At 42.6% G+C, this 23,284-nt stretch overlaps 1 protein-coding gene across 1 annotated transcript in view; it reads left to right on the top strand.

Annotated features, from left to right (window-relative positions):
* AKAP13 (A-kinase anchoring protein 13) overlaps positions 1–23,284 on the top strand; it is a 642,893-nt gene that overhangs the window by 323,718 nt on the left and 295,891 nt on the right. Inside the window, exon 9 of the mRNA XM_030189716.1 lies at positions 17,808–17,875. Coding sequence (XP_030045576.1) covers positions 17,808–17,875 — 68 coding nt within the window. The remainder of the gene's footprint in view (positions 1–17,807; positions 17,876–23,284) is intronic.

The raw sequence follows: 23,284 nt of genomic DNA, 5'->3' as shown, positions 1-23,284 counted from the left end.
CCCCCTAGTCCTAGTATTTTTGGAAAGCGTGAACAAACGCTTCACATCCACCTGTTCCACTCCACTCATTATTTTATATGCCTCTATCATGTCTCCCCTCAGCCTTCTCTTCTCCAAGCTGAAAAGCCCTAGCCTCCTTAGTCTTTCTTGTGAGATGCACTAGCACTTTTTTTTCTGCTCTATATTCATAGTAACATAGTAACATAGTAGATGACGGCAGAAAAAGACCTGCACGGTCCATCCAGTCTGCCCAACAAGATAAACTCATATGTGCTACTTTTTGTGTATACCCTACTTTGATTTGTACCTGTCCTCTTCAGGGCACAGACCGTATAAGTCTGCCCAGCACTATCCCCGCCTCCCAACCACCCCCAGCTCTGGCACAGACCGTATAAGTCTGCCCAGCACCATCCCCACCTCCCAACCACCAGCCCCGCCTCCCACCACTAGCTCTGGCACAGACCGTATAAGTCTGCCCAGCATTATCTTCGCCTCCCCAACCACCAGTCCCCATAGTAAATGACTGCAGATAAAGGCCTGTACGGTCCATAGTCTGCCCAACAAGATAAACTCATTTTACATGGTATGTGATACTTTATATGTAATCTCCTTATCACGGTTCTGAGAAATTAACTGCTCCATATGGGATTTGAGGTATATGATTGTCAAAGGTACCTTGAAGAGGAGATAGGGAGGGTTATTCCCAGCCCGTAACCCTCCCCTCTTCCAACAATAAGCACACACCAGGATTTTAATGGCTAGTTTCATTTTTTTTAATATATTCCTGTTTTGTTTTGTTTTTGTTATGCTCTCTCCTGAAAAAACTTCCTTCATGCATGTAATTAGTCTTTGAAATGATGATAGTGCCTCAGCAGTTGTGCATGAAGAGTGAAATCTAATTTTCTCTTCATATGTCATGTGATTTATTACAAACTTATGTATTACTTTAAACTGTAATCGGACTAAAGGTGTTTTTATTTTTTAAATAGCTATATTTTTTCCTTATTTAAACCAAAACTATCTTATGCACTGGGTAATATATCTGATAAACACAAGTATTTATCCTACTTATATAGATGGCAAACTCTGACTAAGTTAAATCTGGGAGATGACCTATACATGAATCTATCAGTGTATCCAGCATTTCTCTTTCTCTCTTTACCCATCCTTGATGCATCTCCCTTTTCCCTCCCTATCCCTCCCCCCACCCCTGGGTGTCCAGCATCTCACCTCCGGTGCTCCCACATGGTCTAGGGGCCAGCATCTTCTCCCCCTCCTTTCCCCATACAACTGCTGTCACCTATGCCTCTTCTGATGCTCTTGTCCTGTGCTGGTATGGGATCTTCCTGTGCAGTCCCTTGCTCAAGTGCACCGCCACATCTCACTTTCTCACAAGGAAATGCATCATGGGAGCTCATTGGAGGGCACATTTTTTGGGAATCCCATGATGCATTTTCTTTTGGGTTGACAGTGGAATCTGAAAGTTGGGTCAAGGCCATGGAAGGGAGGTTACAAGATGAGAGAACAGGAATTGAGGGCAGCAGTGTGATAAGATCTTGGTGTACAGGAAGAGGGGAGGGTCAGGGCACAGAGAACCTGGTGCCCCATTCCCACATTTGTACCTTGCTCTCTCATGTGTCTAAAACAGGGGCATAGCCAGACCTTGGCGGGAGGGGGGGGCCAGAGCCCGAGGTGGGGGGGCACTGTTTAGCTGCCCCCCCCCCCCCAGCGCCACCGCCACTTTGGACCACCACCGCAAACCCATCCCCCCCCCCCCCACAACAGCCGCCCCACCGCCACATCAGGTACCTTGTTTGCTGGCGGGGGTCCCCAATCCCCGCCAGCCAAAGAGTCTTCTTCAGTGCCGGTCGACTCCGGCGCCTTCGTTGTGGGATCATCTGTTTCTGACACCTTACGTCCTGCACCGTGCATGTAGCCCCATGCAGGACGTAAGGCGTCAGAAACAGAAGATCACACAACGAAGGCGCCGGAGTCAACCGGCACTGAAGAAAACTCTTCGGCTGGCGGGGTTTGGGGAGCCCCGCCAGCAAACAAGGTACCTGATTGGGGGGGTGGGGTGTCAGATGTAGAGGGGGCAGGGCGTAATCTGTGGAAGCCCATGCCCCCGTGGCCCCACGTAGCTACGCCTGGTCTAAACTACTACTACTATTTAGCATTTCTATAGCACTACAAGGCGTAAGCAGCGCTGCACAAACATAGAAGAAAGACAGTCCCTGCTCAAAGAGCTTACAATCTAATAGACAAAAAATAAAGTAATCAAATCAATTAATGTGTACAGGAAGGAGGAGAGGAGGGTAGGTGGAGGCGAGTGGTTACAAGTGGTTACGAGTCAAAAGCAATGTTAAAGAGGTGGGCTTTCAGTCTAGATTTAAAGGTGGCCAAGGATGGGGCAAGACGTAGGGGCTCAGGAAGTTTTATTCCAGGCGTAGGGTGCAGCGAGACAGAAGGCGCGAAGTCTGGAGTTGGCAGTAGTGGAGAAGGGAACAGATAAGAAGGATTTATCCATGGAGCGGAGTGCACGGGAAGGGGTGTAGGGAAGGACGAGTGTGGAGAGATACTGGGGAGCAGCAGAGTGAGTACATTTATAGGTTAGTAGAAGAAGTTTGAACAGGATGCGAAAACGGATAGGGAGCCAGTGAAGCGACTTGAGGAGAGGGGTAGTATGAGTAAAGCGACCCTGGCGGAAGATGAGATGGGCAGCAGAGTTTTGAACAGTTTGGAGAGGTGACTAAGTGGGAGGCCAACCTAGCTACGCCTGGTCTAAAACCAGCCCTGATGTTAATATGGGACACGATAGAGTGGTAATCACCTGCAAATAAGAAGGCTAGTTATCTTTCACCTAGCTCAGCTGGCTTGCTATCTTTTAGCTCAGCATTAGAGCCCTGATTTGTAGCCATGAAGCTGCGAGTTCAGATCCAGAGATAAGTACATAAGTATTAGCATACTGGGACAGACCGAAGGTCCATCAAGCCCAGCATCCTGTTTCCAACAGTGGCCAATCCAGGTCACAAGTACCTGGCAAGATCCCAAAAGTCCACAATGTGGATCCAAGATACCTAATAAATGGAGAAAAACATCATCAAACTTAAGTTAGGAAATCTGGATGGATAACAGATTTACATTATTACTAACAGTTATTACTAGATGGTAATACTTCCCATTGGTTGTCTGGTTGATATGAAAGCTGCCAATTGAGAAGGTTCTGTAACTGGTATCTGATCAAACATTTGCAAGGATATTTAAGGGAAACAAGTTGCTCCTATTTGAAGTGCTTGTGATTTAATTTGAAGAAATTGCTGACGTCTTTTTTGAATATCCCTCGAAACATCCGGGTAAATTCGGACTTTAAAACCTTTAAATATCTTTATTTTGAAAAAATAATCTCAAAATCCAAATTTTATCTGGTGTTAATGCAACTGTAGCCACCAAAGTTGTTGTTAGTTGTTCCAAGTCTGATGTTTCCAGCAGTGCTGAAACATCTAAAACCTGATTATTCTGAAATTGTTGCTTTTCTTCACCTTTAATGGGGAGGTAATACACCTGTGAGAATGAGGGAATATTGTCTTCCCCAACCTCCACAACCTCTTTAAGATAAGTTTTTAGCATTTCCCGAGGAGAGACTGTTTTCTGTAAAGGAAAATTAATGAAGTGTAAATTATTACTTCTAGAGTAATTCTCAAAGATTTCAGTCTTTCTTCTGAGATTCATCAAGTGTTTGAGCATATTATTTTGCACTTGATGAACATGCTAGATATCCTTTTCTTGTTTTAGAACCTGCTGATTCAAAACTTTTAGTTCACTTTCAGTTTCTTTCAAATTCCCCTTTAAGGTTACTATTTCTTCTGACAATTTTTTAACCTGGGGGCATAATACTTTAGCAAAGTCAGCAATTAATGTCCAAAGATTATCTAAGGTCACTTCATTAGGTTTATTGAAGAAAGAAGCAGATTGAGTGATCAGTACCTCAGATTGTTGAGAAGAATTTTCTACTTCAAGGTTAGAAGCTTGACATTCAACCAACAAAGCCGTCTCTGCAATTTTCAGAGGAGTTTGTAAACTCCCCAATTCCCCTACTTGATCTTGTTGTACCTCCTGTCCTCCATTTCCTGTGTCCTTCAGGACGCCGTAATAGGGGAACTGCTTCCTCGTGGCTGTGGGGGAGTAACTCTAATGCCGGGGCTCAAAGTGATTTCCAGCTCATGGTTCCGCTCCGGGCCTCCATTTGCTGTGGATGGAATAAGCGAGCCTCCTACCGACAATTCTAAATCCGGAGTTCACTGCATATAGGTAAGAATGAACCGGCAGCGGCCCGGCTTTTCCCTTTTAGCATCTCTCAAGTTAGTGGATCAACGCAGAGACACAACTGACGTCCGTCTCACATGGCGGCCATCTTGGATCCTGCTATATAATCATTCAATTGTTTGGTTACCATGCTTTCCATTAATTTGACTACCAGTGGGATAGATGCTACTGGGCGGTAGTTGATGATGTCATTTGTTTTTTTCTTGGTGTCTTTTGGTATTGGGGCGAGTAGGATGTTGCCTTTTTCCTTAGGGAAGAGACCTTGTTGAAGCATGTAGTTTAAGTGGGATGTGAGTTCTGCTATGAAGCGGTGGGGGGCGGATTTTATTAGGTAGCTGGGACAGGTATCCAATTGACAGTGAGTGTTGGAGAACCTGTTAATCGCCTGGGTAACTGTATTGGCAGTGAGGAGAGCGAAGTTTGACCAGGTTTGGTCTGCTGGATATTCACCAGGGGTTGGGTCCAAACCATTGATGAAGTTTTCAGTATCCATGTTGTCCTGAGGTAGAGTTTTTGCGTATGTTTGCAATTTTTTTTCGTTGAAGTCTTTAACAAGATTGTCTGCAGATGGGATGTCAGTATTGGTTGTGGTGACCGGAGATATGTCTAGTAGTTTGTTCACGAGTTGGTATAATTTCTTCATATCTTTGTAGTCTGGCCCTATTTTAGTTTTATAGTATGACCTTTTGGTCTGTCTTATTGCGTCTTTGTATTTTCTTTGTATTTGTTTCCATGTGTTGAGTGTGTGTTCATCTTTTATTTTTTTCCATGCTCGTTAGAGTTTCCTGGATTGTGTTTTTAATTTTTCCAGTTCGTTGAACCACAGTATCGAATTATGTCTGTGTGAGGTTCTTATTCATAAATGTGCTATTTTGTCTAATATGCTTATACATCTTTTATTCCATTCTGAGAGGTAGTATATAAAGTCCGTTTGTGCTGTCCAATCATTACGGTATCTCTGTTGCCAGAAGGTTTCTGAGTCTATTTGGCCTCTTGTGCTGTGGGTTGTGTGTTCTCGTATGCGAAGAGAACCCCTTTTCCGCCATTTTAGGGATAGGTTTAGTTTGTAATGGTCAGTCCATTTAGTTTCTGTTAATTAGGTTCTGGTCTGTGGACAGTTTGTTTGAGATGAGGTCAAGTGTGTGCCCTTTCACATGGGTTGTTTGCCTGTGTGGCCATTTAAGATCCCATAAGTGAAGGAAGTCCTTGCATTCTCGTGTGTTGGTAGAGTTTGTGTCTTCTAGGTGAAGGTTAATGTCTCCTAATACTAGTAATATTGGAGTTGGATACACAACTATTTTAAATGAAGTCCATGAAGTTTGATTGGATTTCGTTCCAATTGCATGGTGGTTTGTAAAACAAGACGCAATTTAGGTGGTCTCAGCCGAAATCCAGGCCAAAGTATCAGCTTACCTGTCAGATGTTTCTGCCTGGATGTCTCAGCGCCATCTGAAACTAAATATGACCAAGACTGAGCTTCTTATCTTTCCCCCTAAACCAACCTCTCCTCCTCCCCCATTCTCTATTTGTGTGGATAACACTCTCATCCTTCCTGTCTCATCAGCTTATAACCTTGGGGTCATCCTCCTTCTCCTTATCTGCACATATTCAGCAGATTGCTAAAACTTGTCGTTTCTTTCTCTGTAATATCACCAAAATTTGAACTTTCCTTTCTGAGCACACTACCAGAACCCTCATCCACACTCTTATCACCTCTCGCTTAGACTGTTGCAACTTGCTTCTTACAGGTCTCCCACTTAGCCATCTCTCTTCTCTTCAATCTGTTCAAAATTCTGCTGCACGACTAATATTCCACCAGTGTTGTTATGCTCATATTAGCCCTCAACTCAAGTCACTTCACTGGCTTCCTATCCCTTTCTGCATACAATTCAAACTCCTCTTATTGACCTATAAGTGCATTCACTCTGCTGCTTCTCAGTACCTCTCCACTCTCATCTCTCCCTACAATCCTCCCCAGGAACTCCGTTCACTGGGTAAATCTCTCTTATCTGCACCCTTCTCCTCCACTGCCAACTCCAGACTTCATTCCTTTTATCTTGCTGCACCATATGCCTGGAATAGACTTCCTGAGCCGGTACGTCAAGCTCCATCTCTGACCGTCTTCAAATCTAAGCTAAAAGCCCACCTTTTTGATGCTGCTTTTAACTCCTAACTTGTTCAGAACCCTTATTTTATCATTCTCATTTTAATATTCCCTTATCTCTTGTTTGTCCTGTTTGTGTGTCCTAATTAGATTGTAAGCTGTCGAGCAGGGACTGTCTCTTCATGTTCAAGTGTACAGCGCTACGTACGTCTAGTAGTGCTTTAGAAATTATAAGTAATAGTAGTAGTAGTCGAGCAGAGTTTTGTGGTGGATTCTGATTGAGGCTATTTTGAATTGGGTTGTTATGGACTTGGCAGTGGGTTCGATGGTAAAATGGGATCAATATTTTAGTGCTATGCCTCTGCCTCTCTTTTCCTTTCTGGTCCAGTGAGTGATTTTGTATCCTGGAGGGCATAGGGTCCTCTTGATCATGGATCCAGGTTTCAGTGATGAAGAGTAGATCAAGTTTTTCTGACATGATCCAGTCTGTTACTATTGTTGTTTTGTTTACCACGGATCTGGCATTAACATAACCTACTTGAATTTTTTGTATGGGTCTTCTGTGTTCGGTGTTATGTGGACTTTTGTCAGTTGTCGTTTCTTAGTTTGTGTGGGGTTTTTTATGATCTTTCTTTCCCTTCTGTTGAGGTTGTCCATTTGATTGTGTTTGGGAAGCTTGCCAGGTGCCTTTGGTCTGAATTGGCCGCTGTCGTTGTCAGGAAGCTGGGCTCGATGGACCCTTGGTCTCTTCCCAGTGTGGCATTACTTATCTACTTTTCTTCCTTCATTTTGGTTGTTGTCAGTGAGGTGAGGTATGGTGTGTCTGTTCATTCTGGCCAGGTGGACGTTAACACATTCCTATCACTATCCTTTTCCCCTTTACACATGGAGTTTCTATCTATAGGGATTCCAAGGTGTTTTGTGTCCTGCAGAACCTTTAATCTATTTGATTCAAGACCCTCTTTAACACATGATGCTACCCTTCCACCAATGCTATGTGGAGAATGATGTTTAAAAATCAGATATGCTAAACACATATTTCTCTGTTCATGGAAGAAAATCCTGGTGAAGGACCATGTCCGTTCTCTTGAGGCTAGAGTAGCAGACTTGGTGGAGCTGAGGGAGACAGACAGGTACATAGAGGAGACCTACAGGGATGTTGTAGAGAAGTCCCACCTCCATTCTGGTAGCCCCTGTGCTACCTTGGAGGAGCGAGGTCTCCTAGAAGGAGAGCACCACCCTGGTGAAGTAGGAAGTACTCCTGTAGCCAGGACCTGCCCACCAGGGGATGTACTATCCTCTCGCACTGAGGTTATGTCTCCAAGTGCTGCCTGGGAGGGAAGGGACAGCTGTTGTAGTTGGTGATTCGATCATTAGGCATATAAATAGCTGGGTGGCTGGTGGACGTGAGGATCGCCTGGTGACTTGCCTGCCTGGTGCGAAGGTGGCGGACCTCACACGTCGCCTAGATAGGATTTTAGATAGTGCTAGGGAGGTGTCTTTCTTCTATGTTTGTGCAGCGCTGCGTACGCTTTGTAGCGCTATAGAAATGCTAAATAGTAGTAGTAGTAGTAGTAGAGTCGGCTGTCTTGGTACATGTGGGTACCAATGACATAGGAAAATGTGGGAGAGAGGTTCTGGAAGCCAAATTTAGGCTCTTAGGTAGAAAGCTCAAATCCAGATCCTCTAGGGGTAGCATTTTCTGGAATGCTACCCATTCCACAGGCAGAGCTTCGGAGTCTCATTGCGTGGATGAGATGATGGTGCAGGGGGGAGGATTTTAGATTTGTTAGAAACTGGGCAACATTCTGGGGAAGGGGGAGCCTATTCTGAAAGGATGGGCTCCACCTTAACCAGGGTGGGACCAGGCTGCTGGCATTGGCATTTACAAAGGAGATAGAGCAGCTTTTAAACTAGAAACGGGGGGGGGGGGGGGGGGGGGGGGGCAACAGTCGCTTAGAAGCACATGGTTCAGGATAAGGTACCTTTCAAATATATCACCAAAACAGGGAAGATAGGGTATCCTGATAGGTTGCAAAAGAGACCGTAGTAGTTCAGGTGTCCTTAAAAATCAGACAAAAGATTACAAATTAATACTGTCAAGTACTAAGCAAGATGTAAATAGGAACAACAAACATAGTTTGAAATGTCTATATGCGAATGCCAGGAGTCTAAGAAATAAGATGGAAGAGTTAGAATATATTGCACTAAATGAAAAATTAGATATAATAGGCATCTCTGAGACCTGGTGGAAGGAGGATAACCAGTGGGACACTGTCATACCGGGGTACAAATTATATCGTAGTGATAGGGTGGATCGAATTGTTGGAGGGGTAGCATTGTATATTAACGAGAGCCTTGAATCAAATAGATTGAAAATTCTGCAGGAAACAAAGCATTTCTTGAAATCACTGTGGATTGAAATTCCATGTGTAAAGGGGAAAGGGATAGTGATAGTAGTGTACTACCGTCCGCCTGGCCAGGATGAACAGACGGATGCAGAAATGTTAAAGGAAATTAGGGGCGCAAACAAACTGGGTGTCGGAAATGGTATTTCAGATGTACGAGTCAGAGAAACTTCACTGGCACTCAACTGTGGAACGCCTTACCCAAATTAACAAAAACTACCCAGAATTACCTAAACTTTAGGAAATCATTGAAAACAGTATTGTTCAAGAAGGCTTATTCCTCAGGTTCAACATAATCAGAATTATCCCTTACTATTATAAGATCCAATGGACTATGAATACACCTTATGTTCTTATTTACTACTGATTGTTATTTTTCTTGCTCCCAAATTTGCAAAAAAATTGTACTTCTTGCATTGTAACTATACTACAGTATTATTGTAAGCCACTTTGAGCCCGTAATCAGTGGGAAAAGGTGGGATACAAATGTGATAATAAATAAATAAATATTTATGTAATAATAATGGGTGATTTCAATTACCCCAATATTGACTGGGTAAATGTAACATCGGGGCACGCTAGGGAGGTAAAATTCCTTGATGAAATCAAGGACAGCTTTATGGAGCAGCTGGTACAGGAGCCGACGAGAGAAGGAAAAATTCTAGACCTAGTCCTTAGTGGAGAACATGATCTGGTGCTGGAGGTAATAGAATGATTAAAGCAAATTATGAAGGCAATCTCCTCCTAGTACTTCTGTCTGAACAACCATATACAATAATGAAAAAGATAGGTGAAGACTCAACTGGCATTTAATCTGACCGTACATTAAATTTATAGAGTGACGAGGTGATGCCTCAAGAAGCCCCCGGCTAGATAACTAAAAAGCTCACAGGGGCTGGGCTGCTTCATCATCAGCAAACACCCCTGGACAATTCAATGGTCTTCTGCAAATAATTATTTTCTTATTGCTTACTTTTTCTTTACTTTTTTTTTTAAATTATTTTATTTATCATTTTACTTAATTACATTCACATTTATCACATAAATGTAAGGAAATACAGAAATTAATATAAAAAGGAAAACATTTTCTCTCAACAATATATATTTACATAATTGTCCACAATTGGAAGATCCAAGATCAGGAAAACAATCTTAAAGAAAATAAGAAAAACTCAAAACGGTTAATCTTACACATTTTCTGAGGGAGGAAGGTTAATCGGTTATTGCAGCCGGTACAGTGGTAACTGAAGGAAGTTGCTGCAGAGGATTCTTAATCTGTTTCCACAAACTCTATAATTTCTTAGGTTCAAACAAATAAGTAATAAGGAAAATAAAACACTTACAAGGGAATCGTGCTAGGAAGGTCCCACCTGGGGCAATGATTCCTGGCTGAAAAGCCAAGACTTCACACCTCCCAGTCTGTGATTCCCTTGATGTGTCAGGAAATATATTCATCTTTGAACCCAAAAAACTATCAACCATATATCGGAAATACAATTTCAAAACGTTGTTCCTATCTAATCAAAGACGAAAGTCACTAATAATATAACTATCTATAACTTCTGACTTTTCCAAAATGTCAGTTAAACACATCTCTTTTCTCTGAAAGAAGATTTTAAAGGAAATATAATTTGTCACCAAAAGGTAGCTATCAGAAGGTATTAGCAAAGTATCAGAGAAATATTTCTTCAAGAATTCAATAGCTAATATATAGGATATTATAGGTAAATTTATCATTCTCAAGTTATTTTCCCTTAATTGGTTCTCCAGAAATTCCAGTTTTTACAAGAAAAATAACTATTCTTCATTACCAAATTATCTAATTTTCATAGAGAAGCCATTTCCGTAATCAAAGTCTCTTTTTATATCTTGGACTTCCACTTTGTTAGATAAGTATTAATATAAATTCTTTAACTCACATAGTGAAAAATTTTAAACATTTGAAGAAGACAGTTATTCACATTCTGCTGCAGTTCCTATAGTATGTCCTTTATGACATTATTGGCTTCACCAAGTCCAATTTCTCCACAGAAACCGCTCCAGATATCTTCGGGGGGAAGAGCTCACTCTCCAATCCCCCAGTTGGTTTATTATCTGGAGTCGATGCTGCGCCAGGACCTCCTCGGGTCACATGAAAATCCTAACCCACTTCGGGCGTTTCCATTATTGACCTCCATAGCGAAGCATTACTATTTCCGGGTCTTGGAGGGGTCGTGCCAACAGGGGGACTCAAAGTCACTCCCGCCACTGAGATTCAGCAATAAAGCCTTGCTGTTCCCCGAAGCAAGAACCGATATCCCCGACGTTTTGACCCCGAATTTCTCCAAAATAGACTGAGAAGTGGTGGGAACCCCAGCCGTGTTCGAGGAGGACAGCACCACGGCTTTGCCTTTTCTCTTCCCCATTCTCTGGGGAGCGCGCCTTCTTCTTCAGGCATTCTGGTGTAAAACGGGAACTCAACTAGCGTACGTCCTCCCTCAACGCCATCTTGGATCCTCCAGGTTGGGACACTCTTTGTCTGGTTTCTCCTCAGAGGCCTGTCTGATATGGGTAACCCTACAGCATAGCCCTCTGAGTCATTGAAACACAGAAGCCCCTCCACCACTTGCAAGGTGGTGTCCCTTCGGAGGGGACTTTTTCTTTACTTAAAGGTTTAAATATACAAATTATTTAGCTTTTATTCCATCTAAGCTCTCGGGACGCTGAATACGACCATGACCAACGGTGGCCAACGTTTCGTCACCTGCCTCAGGGTCAAATGGTCTGCGTCAATCTTAGCTTAGAGAACACTCAGCTTCAACGGGCTGAGTGTTCTCTAAGCTAAGATTGACGCAGACCATTTGACCCTGAGGCAGGTGACGAAACTAATTATTTGCAGAAGACCATTGAATTGTCCAGGGGTGTTTGCTGATGATGAAGCAGCCCAGCCCCTGTGAGCTTTTTAGTTATCTAGCCGGGGGCTTCTTGAGGCATCACCTCTTCACTCTATAAATTTAATGTACGGTCAGATTAAATGCCAGTTGAGTCTTCACCTATCTCCTTCATTATTGTATATGATTGTTCAGCTGGAGGTAATAGTGCATGGGCTGCTTGATAACAGTGATCATAATATGATCGGATTTGATATTAGCTTTGAAGTAAGTATACATAGGAAATCAAATACATTAGTGTTTAACTTTAAAAAAGGAGACTATGATAAAATGAGAAGAACGGTGAAAAAAAAACTTAGAGGAGCGGTTGCGAGGTTCAGAAATTTACATCAGATGTGGATGCTGTTCAAAAACACCATCCTGGAAGCCCAGGCCAAATATATTCCGCGTATTAAAAAAGGAAGACGGAAGACCAAACGACAGCCGACGTGGTTAAAAAGTGTGGTGAAGGAAGTTTTTAGAGCTAAAAGAAAATCCTTCAGAAAATGGAAGAAGGAACCGACTGAAAATACTAAGAAACAGCATAAGGAATGTCAAGTTAAATGCAAAGCGCTGATAAGGAAGGCTAAGAGGGACTTCGAAAAAAAGATTGCGTTGGAGGCAAAAGCACACAGTAAAATTTTTTTTTAGGTATATTAAAAGCAGGAAGCCGGCAAAAGAATCGGTTGGACTGCTAGATGACCGAGGAGTAAAAGGGGCAATCAGGGAAGACAAAGCCGTAACGGAGAGATTAAATGAATTCTTTGCTGCGGTCTTCACCAAGGAAGATTTGGGTGGGATACAGGTGCCGGAAATGGTATTCGAACCTGACAAGTCGGAGAAACTTAATGAATTCTCTGTAAACCTGGAGCATGTAATGGGACAGTTCTAGAAACGGAAGAATAGCAAATCTCCTGGACCAGATGGTATTCATCCCAGAGTACTGATAGAACTGAAAAATGAGCTTGCTGAGCTATTGTTAGTAAACCTCGTGGACCTGCCTCCCAGAAATGCCATAAGATCAGCCCGTAAATTTCTCAATCTGCACTTTCCCAGCTGTAAAGGACTGAAATACAAGCTGATACACGCCTCCACCTTCTCTTACATGAGCACACAATTGTGGAATGCATTACCTACAGCCCTGAAAACTATTGCAGAAATAACTAACTTTCGCAAATCTCTGAAGACACATCTTTTTAACAAGGCCTACAAAGATAACCCTTAACCTTATAAAACTACCTCATCAACCCATCCAGTTATTAAAATCCACCGTCTATATCACCCAGCCTAGCACCTCCCCTCTCTCTTCCCTTACTTAACTTTGGCACATTACCAATTGTATCTGATTTAATCTTTGCATATTACAAACTGTATCTGATATCCTGTAGACTATATCATAACTACACCGTGTAAGCCACATTGAGCCTGCAAATAGGTGGGAAAATGTAGGATACAAGTGCAATAAATAAATAATATATCATTTATCCTTAAAATCGAGTGTGTTACCGGAAGATTGGAGGGTGTCCAATGTAATGCCGATTTTTTAAAAAGTTTCCAGTGGAGATCCGGGAAATTATAGACTAGTGAGTCTGATGTCAGTGCCAGGCAAAATGGTAGAGACTATTATAAAGAACAAAATTACAGAGTATATTCAAAAGCATGGATTAATGAGACAAAGTCAAGATGGATTTAGTGAAGGGAAATCTTGCCTCACCAATCTACTACATTTCTTTGAAGGGGTGAACAAACATGTGGATAAAGGTGAGCCGGTTGATATTGTGTATCTGGATTTTCAGAAGGCGTTTGACAAAGTACCTCATGAAAGACTCCAGAAGAAATTGGAGAGTCATGGGATAGGAGGTGGTGTTCTATTGTGGATTAAAAACTGGTTAAAAGAAAACAAAGAGTAGGGTTAAATGGTCAGTATTCTCAATGGAGAAGGGTAGTTAGTGGGGTTCCCCAGGGGTCTGTGCTGGGACCGCTGCTTTTTAAGAAATTTATAAATGACCTAGAGATGGGATTAACTAGTGAGATAATTAAATTTGCTGATGACACAAAGTTATTCAAAGTTGTTAAATCACGGGAGGATTGTGAAAAATTACAAGAGAACCTTACGAGACTGGGAGACTGGGCATCTAAATGGCAGATGACGTTTAATGTGAGCAAGTGCAAAGTGATGCATGTGGGAAAGAGGAACCCGAATTATAGCTACATCATGCAAGGTTCCACGTTGGGAGTCATGGACCAAGAAAGGAGCTAGGTGTCGTCATTGATGATATGTTGAAACCTTCTGCTCAGTGTGCTGCTGTGGCTAAGAAAGCAAATAGAATGTTAGGTATTATTAGGAAAGGAATGGAACACAGAAATTAGGATGTTATAATGCCTTTGTATCGCTCCATGGTGTGACCACACCTCGACTATTGTGTTCAATTCTGGTCGCCGCATCTGAGAAAAGATATAGTGGAATTAGAAAAGGTGCAGAGAAGGGCAACGAAAATGATAAAGGGGATGGGACGACTTCCCTATGAGGAAAGGCTAAAGCGGCTAGGGCTCTTCAGCTTGGAGAAAAGGTGGCTGAGGGAGATATGATGGAGGTCTATAAAATAATGAGTGGAGTTGAACGGGTAGATGTGAAGCATCTGTTTACGCTTTCCAAAAATACTAGGACTAGGGGGCATGGGATGAAGCTGCAATATAGTAAATTTAAAACGAATCTGAGAAAATGTTTCTTCACTTAACGTGTAATTAAACTCTGGAATTTGTTGCCAGAGAATGTGGTAAAGGCGGTTAGCTTAGCGGAGTTTTAAAAAGATTTGGACTGCTTCCTAAAGTCCATAGACCATGATTAAATGGACTTGGGGAAATTCCACTATTTCTGGGATAAGCAGTATAAAATGTTTTGTACTTTTTTGGGATCTTGCCAGGTATTTGTGACCTGGATTGGTCACTGTTGGAAACAGGATACTGGGCTTGATGGACCTTTGGTCTTTCCCAGTATTTCAATACTTATGTAGTTATGTACATGGTTGGTTGACAAAGGTATATATGGGAATGAAGTAGATATTACACCATTCATGGAAGAAAGTGTTCATGCACAGCTTGTAAAAACATAGTTGACAAAGCCATGGGGTCAGATGAAATACATCTCTGAATATTAAAGGAGCTCAGAGATATTCTGGTGGGTTCTCTTCGAGATTTGCTTAATAAAACTTTGCAGATGAGAAAGGGTTCACAGAATTGGAGAAAAGTAGATGTAGGACCTCATCACAAAAATAGTAATGGAGAAGAAATGGGAAACTTCAATTTTGTGGTTGAAAAAGTTATGGATGTGCTGCTAAAGGAAAGGATCGTGAACTTCTTAGAATCCAACAGCTTGCAAGATCCGAGGCAACATGGTTTTGCCAAAGGAAAATTGTGCCCAATAAATCTGATTTTTTTTTGTGTGTGTGTGTGTGTGGGGGGGGGGGGGGGGGGGTGTGACCAAAGAACTGGATCGAGGACACACACTCGAGGTAGTCTACTTGGATTTCAGCAAAACAGAGGGTAGTGGTAAATGGAATTCACTCTAGGGAAAGAAAGATTAGTAGTGAAGTGCCTCAGGGATTGGTGCTGAGGCTGATTCTGTTTGGTATATTTGTGAGTAAGGTTGCTGAAGGGTTAGACTGAAATGTTTTCCTTTTTATAAATGACATGAAGATTTGCAACAGGATGGACACACTAAAAGGAGCAGACACCTTTAAGAAGTGATCTACAAAAATTAGAAGAATGGTCTAATGTTTACTAGCTAAAATTTAATGTGAAGGAGTGCAGACTGATGCACTTGGAGTGTAGAAATCTAAAGCAGCTATATAGAATAGCATGTGAGAGGTTGATGTGCATGGACCAGGAGAGGGACCTTGGGGTGATAGTGTCTGAGGAATGAGGATCTCAAGGTGGCAAAAAAATGTGACACGGCAGTAGCCAAAGCCAGAAAGATGCTAGGCTGCATAGAAAAATCATAAGCAGCATAAGAAAGGAGGTGTTGAATGCCCTTGTTCAAGTTTTGTGACATAAGACATGGGGCGGTTCAGGAGAAGGTGACAGTGTGAGGTTTGTTGTGCCACAACACATGAGAAGACTTGGGAGACCTAAATATGCATGCCATAGAACAGTGGTTCCCAAACCTGATCTTGGAGGCACCCCAACTAGTCAGGTTTTCAGGATATCCACAATGAATATTCATGAGAGAGATCTGCATGCAGTGGAGGCAGTGCATGCAAATCTGTCTTATGAATATTCATTGTGGACATCCTGAAAACCTGACTTGCTTGAGTGCCTTCTAAACTACGTTTGGGAACCACTGTCCTATAGGAAAGGAGGGACAGGGACGATAGACATTTAAATACTTGAAAGGTATTAATATACAAACGTGTTCCACCGATGGGGAAGTGGTAGAATTAGAGGACGTGAATTGATGTTGCAGGGTGGTAGACTTAGGGGTAACATCAGGAAATATGTTTTCATGAATAGGGTGGTAGATGCCTGCAATACCATCCCAGGGAAGATAGTGAGGTCAAACAGAGGGATGGAATTCAAAAATGTGTGGGATATACACAGAGGATCTCTTTATAGAAAAGGATGAAATTAAAGGGAAACTTTAGCATTTTAAACAGCATGGATGTAACCTGAATAGAGCAGCAGTTACAACATTGGCTGCATTGTTGGACAGACTGAATGGACCATACATCTGCTGTCATTTACTCTGTTACCAAAGATGTGGCCCTACATAAGTATCAGTTACCATTTTTGATTTGCTCAGAAACTAATTATATGTTGTTTTGTAAACATGTCAAAGCTTGGCTTTTTTATCTTTATTTTGTGCAGAGTTGAGAGCTTCTAGCAGAGACTTAAATTTTGTTTTTATGGGTTGTGAGGATGAGGTGATTGTATTTTTAATTGTACCACACCATGGGCTCTGTTTACTAACTACTAACAGTAGAGTGCGACTTAGTAAATAGGGCCCCTTGTGTGCTAGTAAGGCATGTAAGAAAGTGTAACTAACAAAATAACTGATTGTAAATCAAGAAGCAAATTTGTGCATATGGGGGATAATTTTTAAATTTGTTTCCAGGGATACAACAGTGCTTTACTTATGGAAATAGGTTTTTATAACTCTTCCCACCAAATATGTAGATACCAATCTGTGAATGAAGGGTAATTTTATAGCCGGGTGCCCAGGCAAGAAAGGCATATAGGCAACATATGTGCTTATGTACCTTTATAATAGTACACCAGGGAAGGTAGCCACACACATTTACATTCGCTGAGGTAGGTATAGTTGTGTACATATAGGTGAATATGTGCATATTTAATAAAATATACAAAAAAAGGGGGTAAGGGGCGCTTGTGTCAGCTTACTCGTGGAAGAGTAGTCACTGTTGGCATGGAGAAAACCCAGTTATGTCGTTGTCATGACTGAGGGGCCTATAGAACTTAGCTGTATTTGTGGCAAGAGGCCTTAAGCAGCCTCGTCACTGGGAGAGTTCCGTGTGAGTTCTGACTGTGGCCTTAGATCTTGGGTCTTGTTGGACTGCTTTACTGCTGATTATTTGTTGAAATCTTGACTTGCGAGAGCATTGTATTCTATATCCTATGGCAAGAACAAAGTTAAATCCAAATGTCCTGTGGTATCTACACCAGTGATAAAGGCCTATAGATACACATCTCACTGATGGCACTTCCCAAAGCTTGGAGTGTTAAGGATCAATCTTCCCCTTCTTCTGATAGTCTCATTAAGCTTAACTGGCCTACTCCCTCCCCCCCCCCCCCCCCCCCATCGTAGTTTTCAATTATTTCGTCTATAGCTTTCCAAGTTTTTTTTGCATTTTGGATTGTTTATAAGAAAGTTGTTGAAAGTAAAATAATAATAATTCTGAAAAATATCTTCCTTGCATAGTGATGATTATAATATCTTTTAAGGCTTATGTTGGTATATACAAAGCAGAACAAACCTGACATGTTGACAAAAGAGCTACACACTTGTGCAGAAGATTTTAATTTTCAGTGGAAATTTTGTCTTTATAGAAAACCTGGGCATGAAAACCGAAGATGAAGTAGATTTTATAAAGAATTTAGAAAAGTCAGCATATCTGGTAAGTGTTTATTACTTTTCTTGTGCTTTATAAATAGCGGCTCAATGCCCTGATTGATTGATAGATAAAGGACCATGTAAGTCTGAGATACTGAGATCATACTTTTTTTTTTTTTTTGTTACATTTGTACCCCGCGCTTTCCCACTCATGGCAGGCTCATTGCAGCTTACATGGGGCAATGGAGGGTTAAGTGACTTGCCCAGAGTCACAAGGAGCTGCCTGTGCCTGCAGTGGGAATTGAACCCAGTTCCCCAGGACCAAAGTCCACCACCCTAACCACTAGGCCACTCCTCCACTGTTGCTACTATTTGAGATTCTACATGGAATGTTGCTATTCCACTAGAAGTCGGCCCTTGCGGATCACCAATGTGGCCGCGCAGGCTTCTGCTTCTGTGAGTCTGACGTCCTGCACGTACGTGCGTCAGACTCACAAAAACAGAAGCCTGCGCAGCCTTCTACATGGAATGTTGCTAGTGGAATAGCAACATTCCATGTAGAATCTCCAATAGTATCTATTTTATTTTTGTTACATTTGTACCCTGCGCTTTCCCACTCATGGCAGGCTCAATGCGGCTTACATATACAGGTATTTATTTGTACCTGGGGCAGTGGAGGGTTAAGTGACTTGCCCAGAGTCACAAGGAGCTGCCTGTGCCTGAGGTGGGAATCGAACTCAGTTCCCCAGGACCAAAGTCCACCACCCTAACCACTAGGCCACTCCTCCACTCGCATTCTCTGGCTTAGCAGCAAGGTTCATTACTGTCTTGGAATATGCAAAACTAACTCATTTAGAGGGAGTGCCATGAGACAACAAATGTAAGAAACAGAGACCATATGGCTTATAACCCTGGCTTTCAAATGAGGTTTGTTCCTGTCCTGGTATGTGTGAAATGAATCTCTTTGGAGACGGCGGCCCCCACCCCAGACAATATCCTTGTAAAACAGACCAGTTAAATTAACCAGCTCTAGTTTCTATAATGATGCTTAAGATTCACGTTCGTTTTCTGACAGTAATGTGTTTCCCCATTAAGGAAGAACTGTAACCTCTGAAGGACTGTAGCTTTCCTTGGTCACCAATGCCTGCCTACCTCCCCGTATATTTTCCTGTTAGCCCATGTTGACTGCCAGTGCATTTCTTTGTCTGCCCAGGAAACTGTGTTTCTTTGGCACTCATCCAAACATTATGTTGTTGTGTCAAACAATGAAAATGAACAAAAGGTTTCTATAAGAAAAGGACAGCTACTGGGAGAGAGTCATCTGCTGCTGAGGGAAAGCCTTTTCTACCTGCGCTACCTTCCGTATGCCTCCTGACTTTCTTCCCAGTAGTGATGATATCCAGGGCTAGATTAAGGCCAACTGATGCCCTAAGTACAGCCCAACAATTTTGCCCCTCAGCCCTTCCATTGATTAACTGACAAGACATTAAGACTCCATAAGTGCTGGGTGATACTATTAGTGTATGAAACAAAATGGCCCTTGAGACCTTTCTTAAACCTTGAATAATTAGCTTCTGCTCTCAAATATACCAGCAGGGAATTCCAAAGAGCAGGTAAGAAAAAGTAAAAAGCCAAGGGATGAGTGTTATCAAGCCTCACCTGGGAGAACAGAGGAATAAATAATCTATTCTCATTCCAGGAAGGAAGACTCCTAGCAAGATGATATGGAATTAGCAAATCAGAATATATATATAGTTAGGGTGGTGGACTTTGGTCCTGAGGAACTGAGTTCAATTCCCACTTCAGGCACAGGCAGCTCCTTGTGACTCTGGGCAAGTCACTTAACCCTCCATTGCCCCAGGTACAAATAAGTACCTGTATACAATATGTAAGCCACATTGAGCCTGCCATGAGTGGGAAAGTGTGGGGTACAAATAAATAAGAAAAAAAACATATATATATATATATATTTTTTTTTTTTTACCTCAATGGGCTAGGATAAGTTATCTTGACTTTAATGATTTACAATGATTACAAAAATATTGAAATTCATGTTGGATAATGATATTCTTAATTGCCATCCGAGTAGGTCAGCTGCTGGGGACAGGTCCCTCTCAGATAAGTACTCTCAAAGGGGAAAACCAAAGAGGATCATGCCTTTGGGAGCTAATGATATGATTCAGATACCTTGCATAGAGCTGTTTTTCTCTGTTAACTTTGTGTTTTGCCGTCAGTTGAATAGGACTTTGCAATTAGGTCTAAGTAGATGGACTAGTATCTTATCCCTTTTGGGGGGGAGTACTGCAGTTTGAGTTTTGGTCCTAGACTGTTGTGTGGTATTGTATTTACTGAAGTATTTTAGACTTATTTTATTCTACTTTGTATTATGATCATACAGTTATCAAATATTTTGTGTAAATGACTTAGGATTAAACTTTTGTGTGAGTAAGACTACATGTAATATAATAAAAGTTATGGAGCACTGCAGCTAACTCCAATGATTTATTCTTTCACACTTCATCAGGGGTAAGGGGATCATGATTTGTAACTTGAGGGATGAACCATTACCTTTTGACTTGGTGGGGAATAGGAAGAAAGAGCAGTCTGGTTTTTAGGGTATCCACAATGAATATGTGTGAGAGATTTGCATATTCTGCTCCATTTTGTTCATTATGGGTATTCCAAAACCGTGTGTATCCTGAGGGGACTGGGTGAAGAAGGGCAACTGGTGTATAACGCTGCTAGCAAGATTGTTGCTGGTGTGGGTAAATATGAACATACAGTTCTTACAGAGGTTACAAAAAGTACAAAGGTTATGTGTGAACTACTGAATTAAATTCAAGATAAGTTATCCTAGCCCATGCAGGGTATATATATATAATCTATATAAATAATTCTCACCTGCAACATTCTGAAGCTCACTCTGTGGGAGGGAAACAATGAAGCCCTGTACTGTTGGTAGGCTAGGCTGTCAGCAACACTCACTCTCACTCATGCACCACTCACTGTCACTCATAGACCCGCCCTCAGCCACGCCCCATCCACACATAATTCACAACCCCATCGTTGTAAATGATGCCTCAACCGGAAGTGTGAGGCGTCGAGATATCCTTTTTGCCCATGACTGTGTGCCCCGCCTTCGCGTCACAACATGATGACGACGAGGGCGGATAACTGACACTCCACAAAACGCGATCTCCCCCGCCCCTCGGCGGCCATTTTTCATACGGAACCCGCATCACGGAGCGGACAGGTGCTTGGAGGGGGGTTGGGGGACAGCTGGGTCGCTGACGATGGGTGGCTGCAGGGGGCCCCGGAGGACAGGAGGCTCGCTGGACACCAAAACCTTGCTAGCCCCCGTTTCATCTCTCACAGAAACGGGCCTTTTTTACTAGTATATATATATATATATATATATATATATCAGTCTCGAATAGGTTATTTATTCCTCTGTCCTCCCAGGTGATACTTGATAACAATCTTCACTTGGTTTTTTACGTTTTCTTACCTACCCTTGGAATTCCTTCTGGCATAGTTGAGAATAGAAGCTAATTATTCAAGGTTTAAGAAAGGTGTCAAGGGCCTATTTTTTTTTCTCTGACTTTTGAGAACAGAATTTTGTTCCCCTTCGTTGTTTGGCTGATGAGTGCATGATTTGGACGGATGGCGCAGGAGCTAATTATGCATTCTTTATCTGTGCTTTCTCTTGCTGTCTTTCCCTTCCCTCATTTTGTTCCTCTTTATTCTGTCTAGTCAGCCATTATAAACAACTTTGAGTGCTCATAAAGGCGGTATATCAAATATTGTAAATACATAATACATATTATAAGATGTCCCCAGCAATGTGGAGGGTAAGACCTGCTTTATCCACTATGTAGAGGCTAATGGAGGCAAGCAGGGCTAAAGCTTAGCTGCTGCTAAGCTGTTGCACTGTAAGAATGCACAATTACGCAGTTATAACTGAAGGAACCTTAGCAAATATTTCTTGAGACCCCAACTGCATTGGAGGAGCAAATACCATTGAGACATTTAAACATCTTGATTGGGGCAAAATAGAGACATTGAGGGCTGATCAAATTCCCCATTCTATTCCGAATAGCACTGTAATTCCTCACACTGTTCCGGCGCTGATTTTAAAGTCCCAATGATCAAAACTAATAGCAAATTTACATGTGCTATTAGTTTTGATCATGGGGGGATGTGTGTGGGAGAATTATTCCTGGGCATGCACCGAAGACACAATCCTCCTGCAGAAGAGTTGTTTGACAGGTCCAGACTGTCAAAAAAAATCCTGGAGCTATCAAACAAACCACCAGACCCCTCCCCTATCCCCTACCCAATACCCACCCCTAGACATGGGGCTGGAGGTCTGGTGGACCTCCAGACCCCTCCTGCAATAAAGATCAAATCCATGGTGGTCCAGTATGATTCTGGTAGCCCCCCTCCACCTGCCCTGGTGGCCTAGTGTCCCCTCAAGCCCCTGACCCCATACCTGTAAGCTGGAGGAGGGAGTAGCACTCCCCCTCCTACTGCGAATGTCGCCTTCAAAATGGCAGCACCCTACCATGTCATCCCCGGTGCATCCTACCATATACCTGTGTTGGGGGGGGGGGGTAGGTGGGCTACTAGGGTCACGCTGGACCACCAGGGACTTTTGCTGGGAGGGGGACCATCAGGGGGACCGTCAGGGGGGTAGGGAAAGGGGTTCTGGAGGTCCACCGGACTCCACCTGTTTTTGTGTGCGGGGAGGAGGAGGCCTGTGAGCATGTGAATTCATGCTGGACAGTGTCTCCCCATTCCTTCCCAATGTCCAGGCAAACCCTAATGCCAGCTGGCAAAGGGTTTGCCATGGGAGCAGCGCCCTTGTTTGGCACGCTGCCCACTGAACATTGGGGAGGAATAGGTAATGCCTGTTTAGCATGCATTTGCATGATCATTGAGTTCAGAGCTGGCGAGCTCATTGTTACATGCTCTGATCATTGGGCGGGAGCCAATGTGGGTGCTAGTACAACACTATTGGCCTCTAGCGCTCATGTTTGCTTTTGATCATCTGCCTATCAGGGTTTATGGGCAGAAGAATTGAAGCATCTGGGGAAGCCCATGTTTGCCTGGGAATTGGTACACAATGATTGTAAAGAAGATGAGGTTGAAGTTTTCCCTAATTTGGTGAAGAAGGGCAGCCTTCGAAAGCTAATCAAGAAATGTATTAAGTTATGTCCAATAAAAAAGGGATCATCTTATTTTCTTTTCCATGTTTTATTTTGTTTGATTTCTATAGATTCTACATGGAATGTTGCTATTCCACTAGCAACATTCCATGTAGAAGTCGGCCCTTGTGGATCAGCAATGTGGCCGCGCAGGCTTCTGCTTCTGTGAGTCTGACGTCCTGCACGTACGTGCAGGACGTCAGACTCACAGAAACAGAAGCCTGCGCAGCCTTCTACATGGAATGTTGCTAGTGGAATAGCAACAT

This window comes from Microcaecilia unicolor, chromosome 1 (assembly GCF_901765095.1).
Source record: "Microcaecilia unicolor chromosome 1, aMicUni1.1, whole genome shotgun sequence".
In the NCBI taxonomy this organism is placed as follows: Eukaryota; Metazoa; Chordata; class Amphibia; order Gymnophiona; family Siphonopidae; genus Microcaecilia; species Microcaecilia unicolor.
The sequence above is the reverse complement of the archived record's forward strand: the minus strand, read 5'-3'. Positions and strand labels throughout refer to the sequence as shown.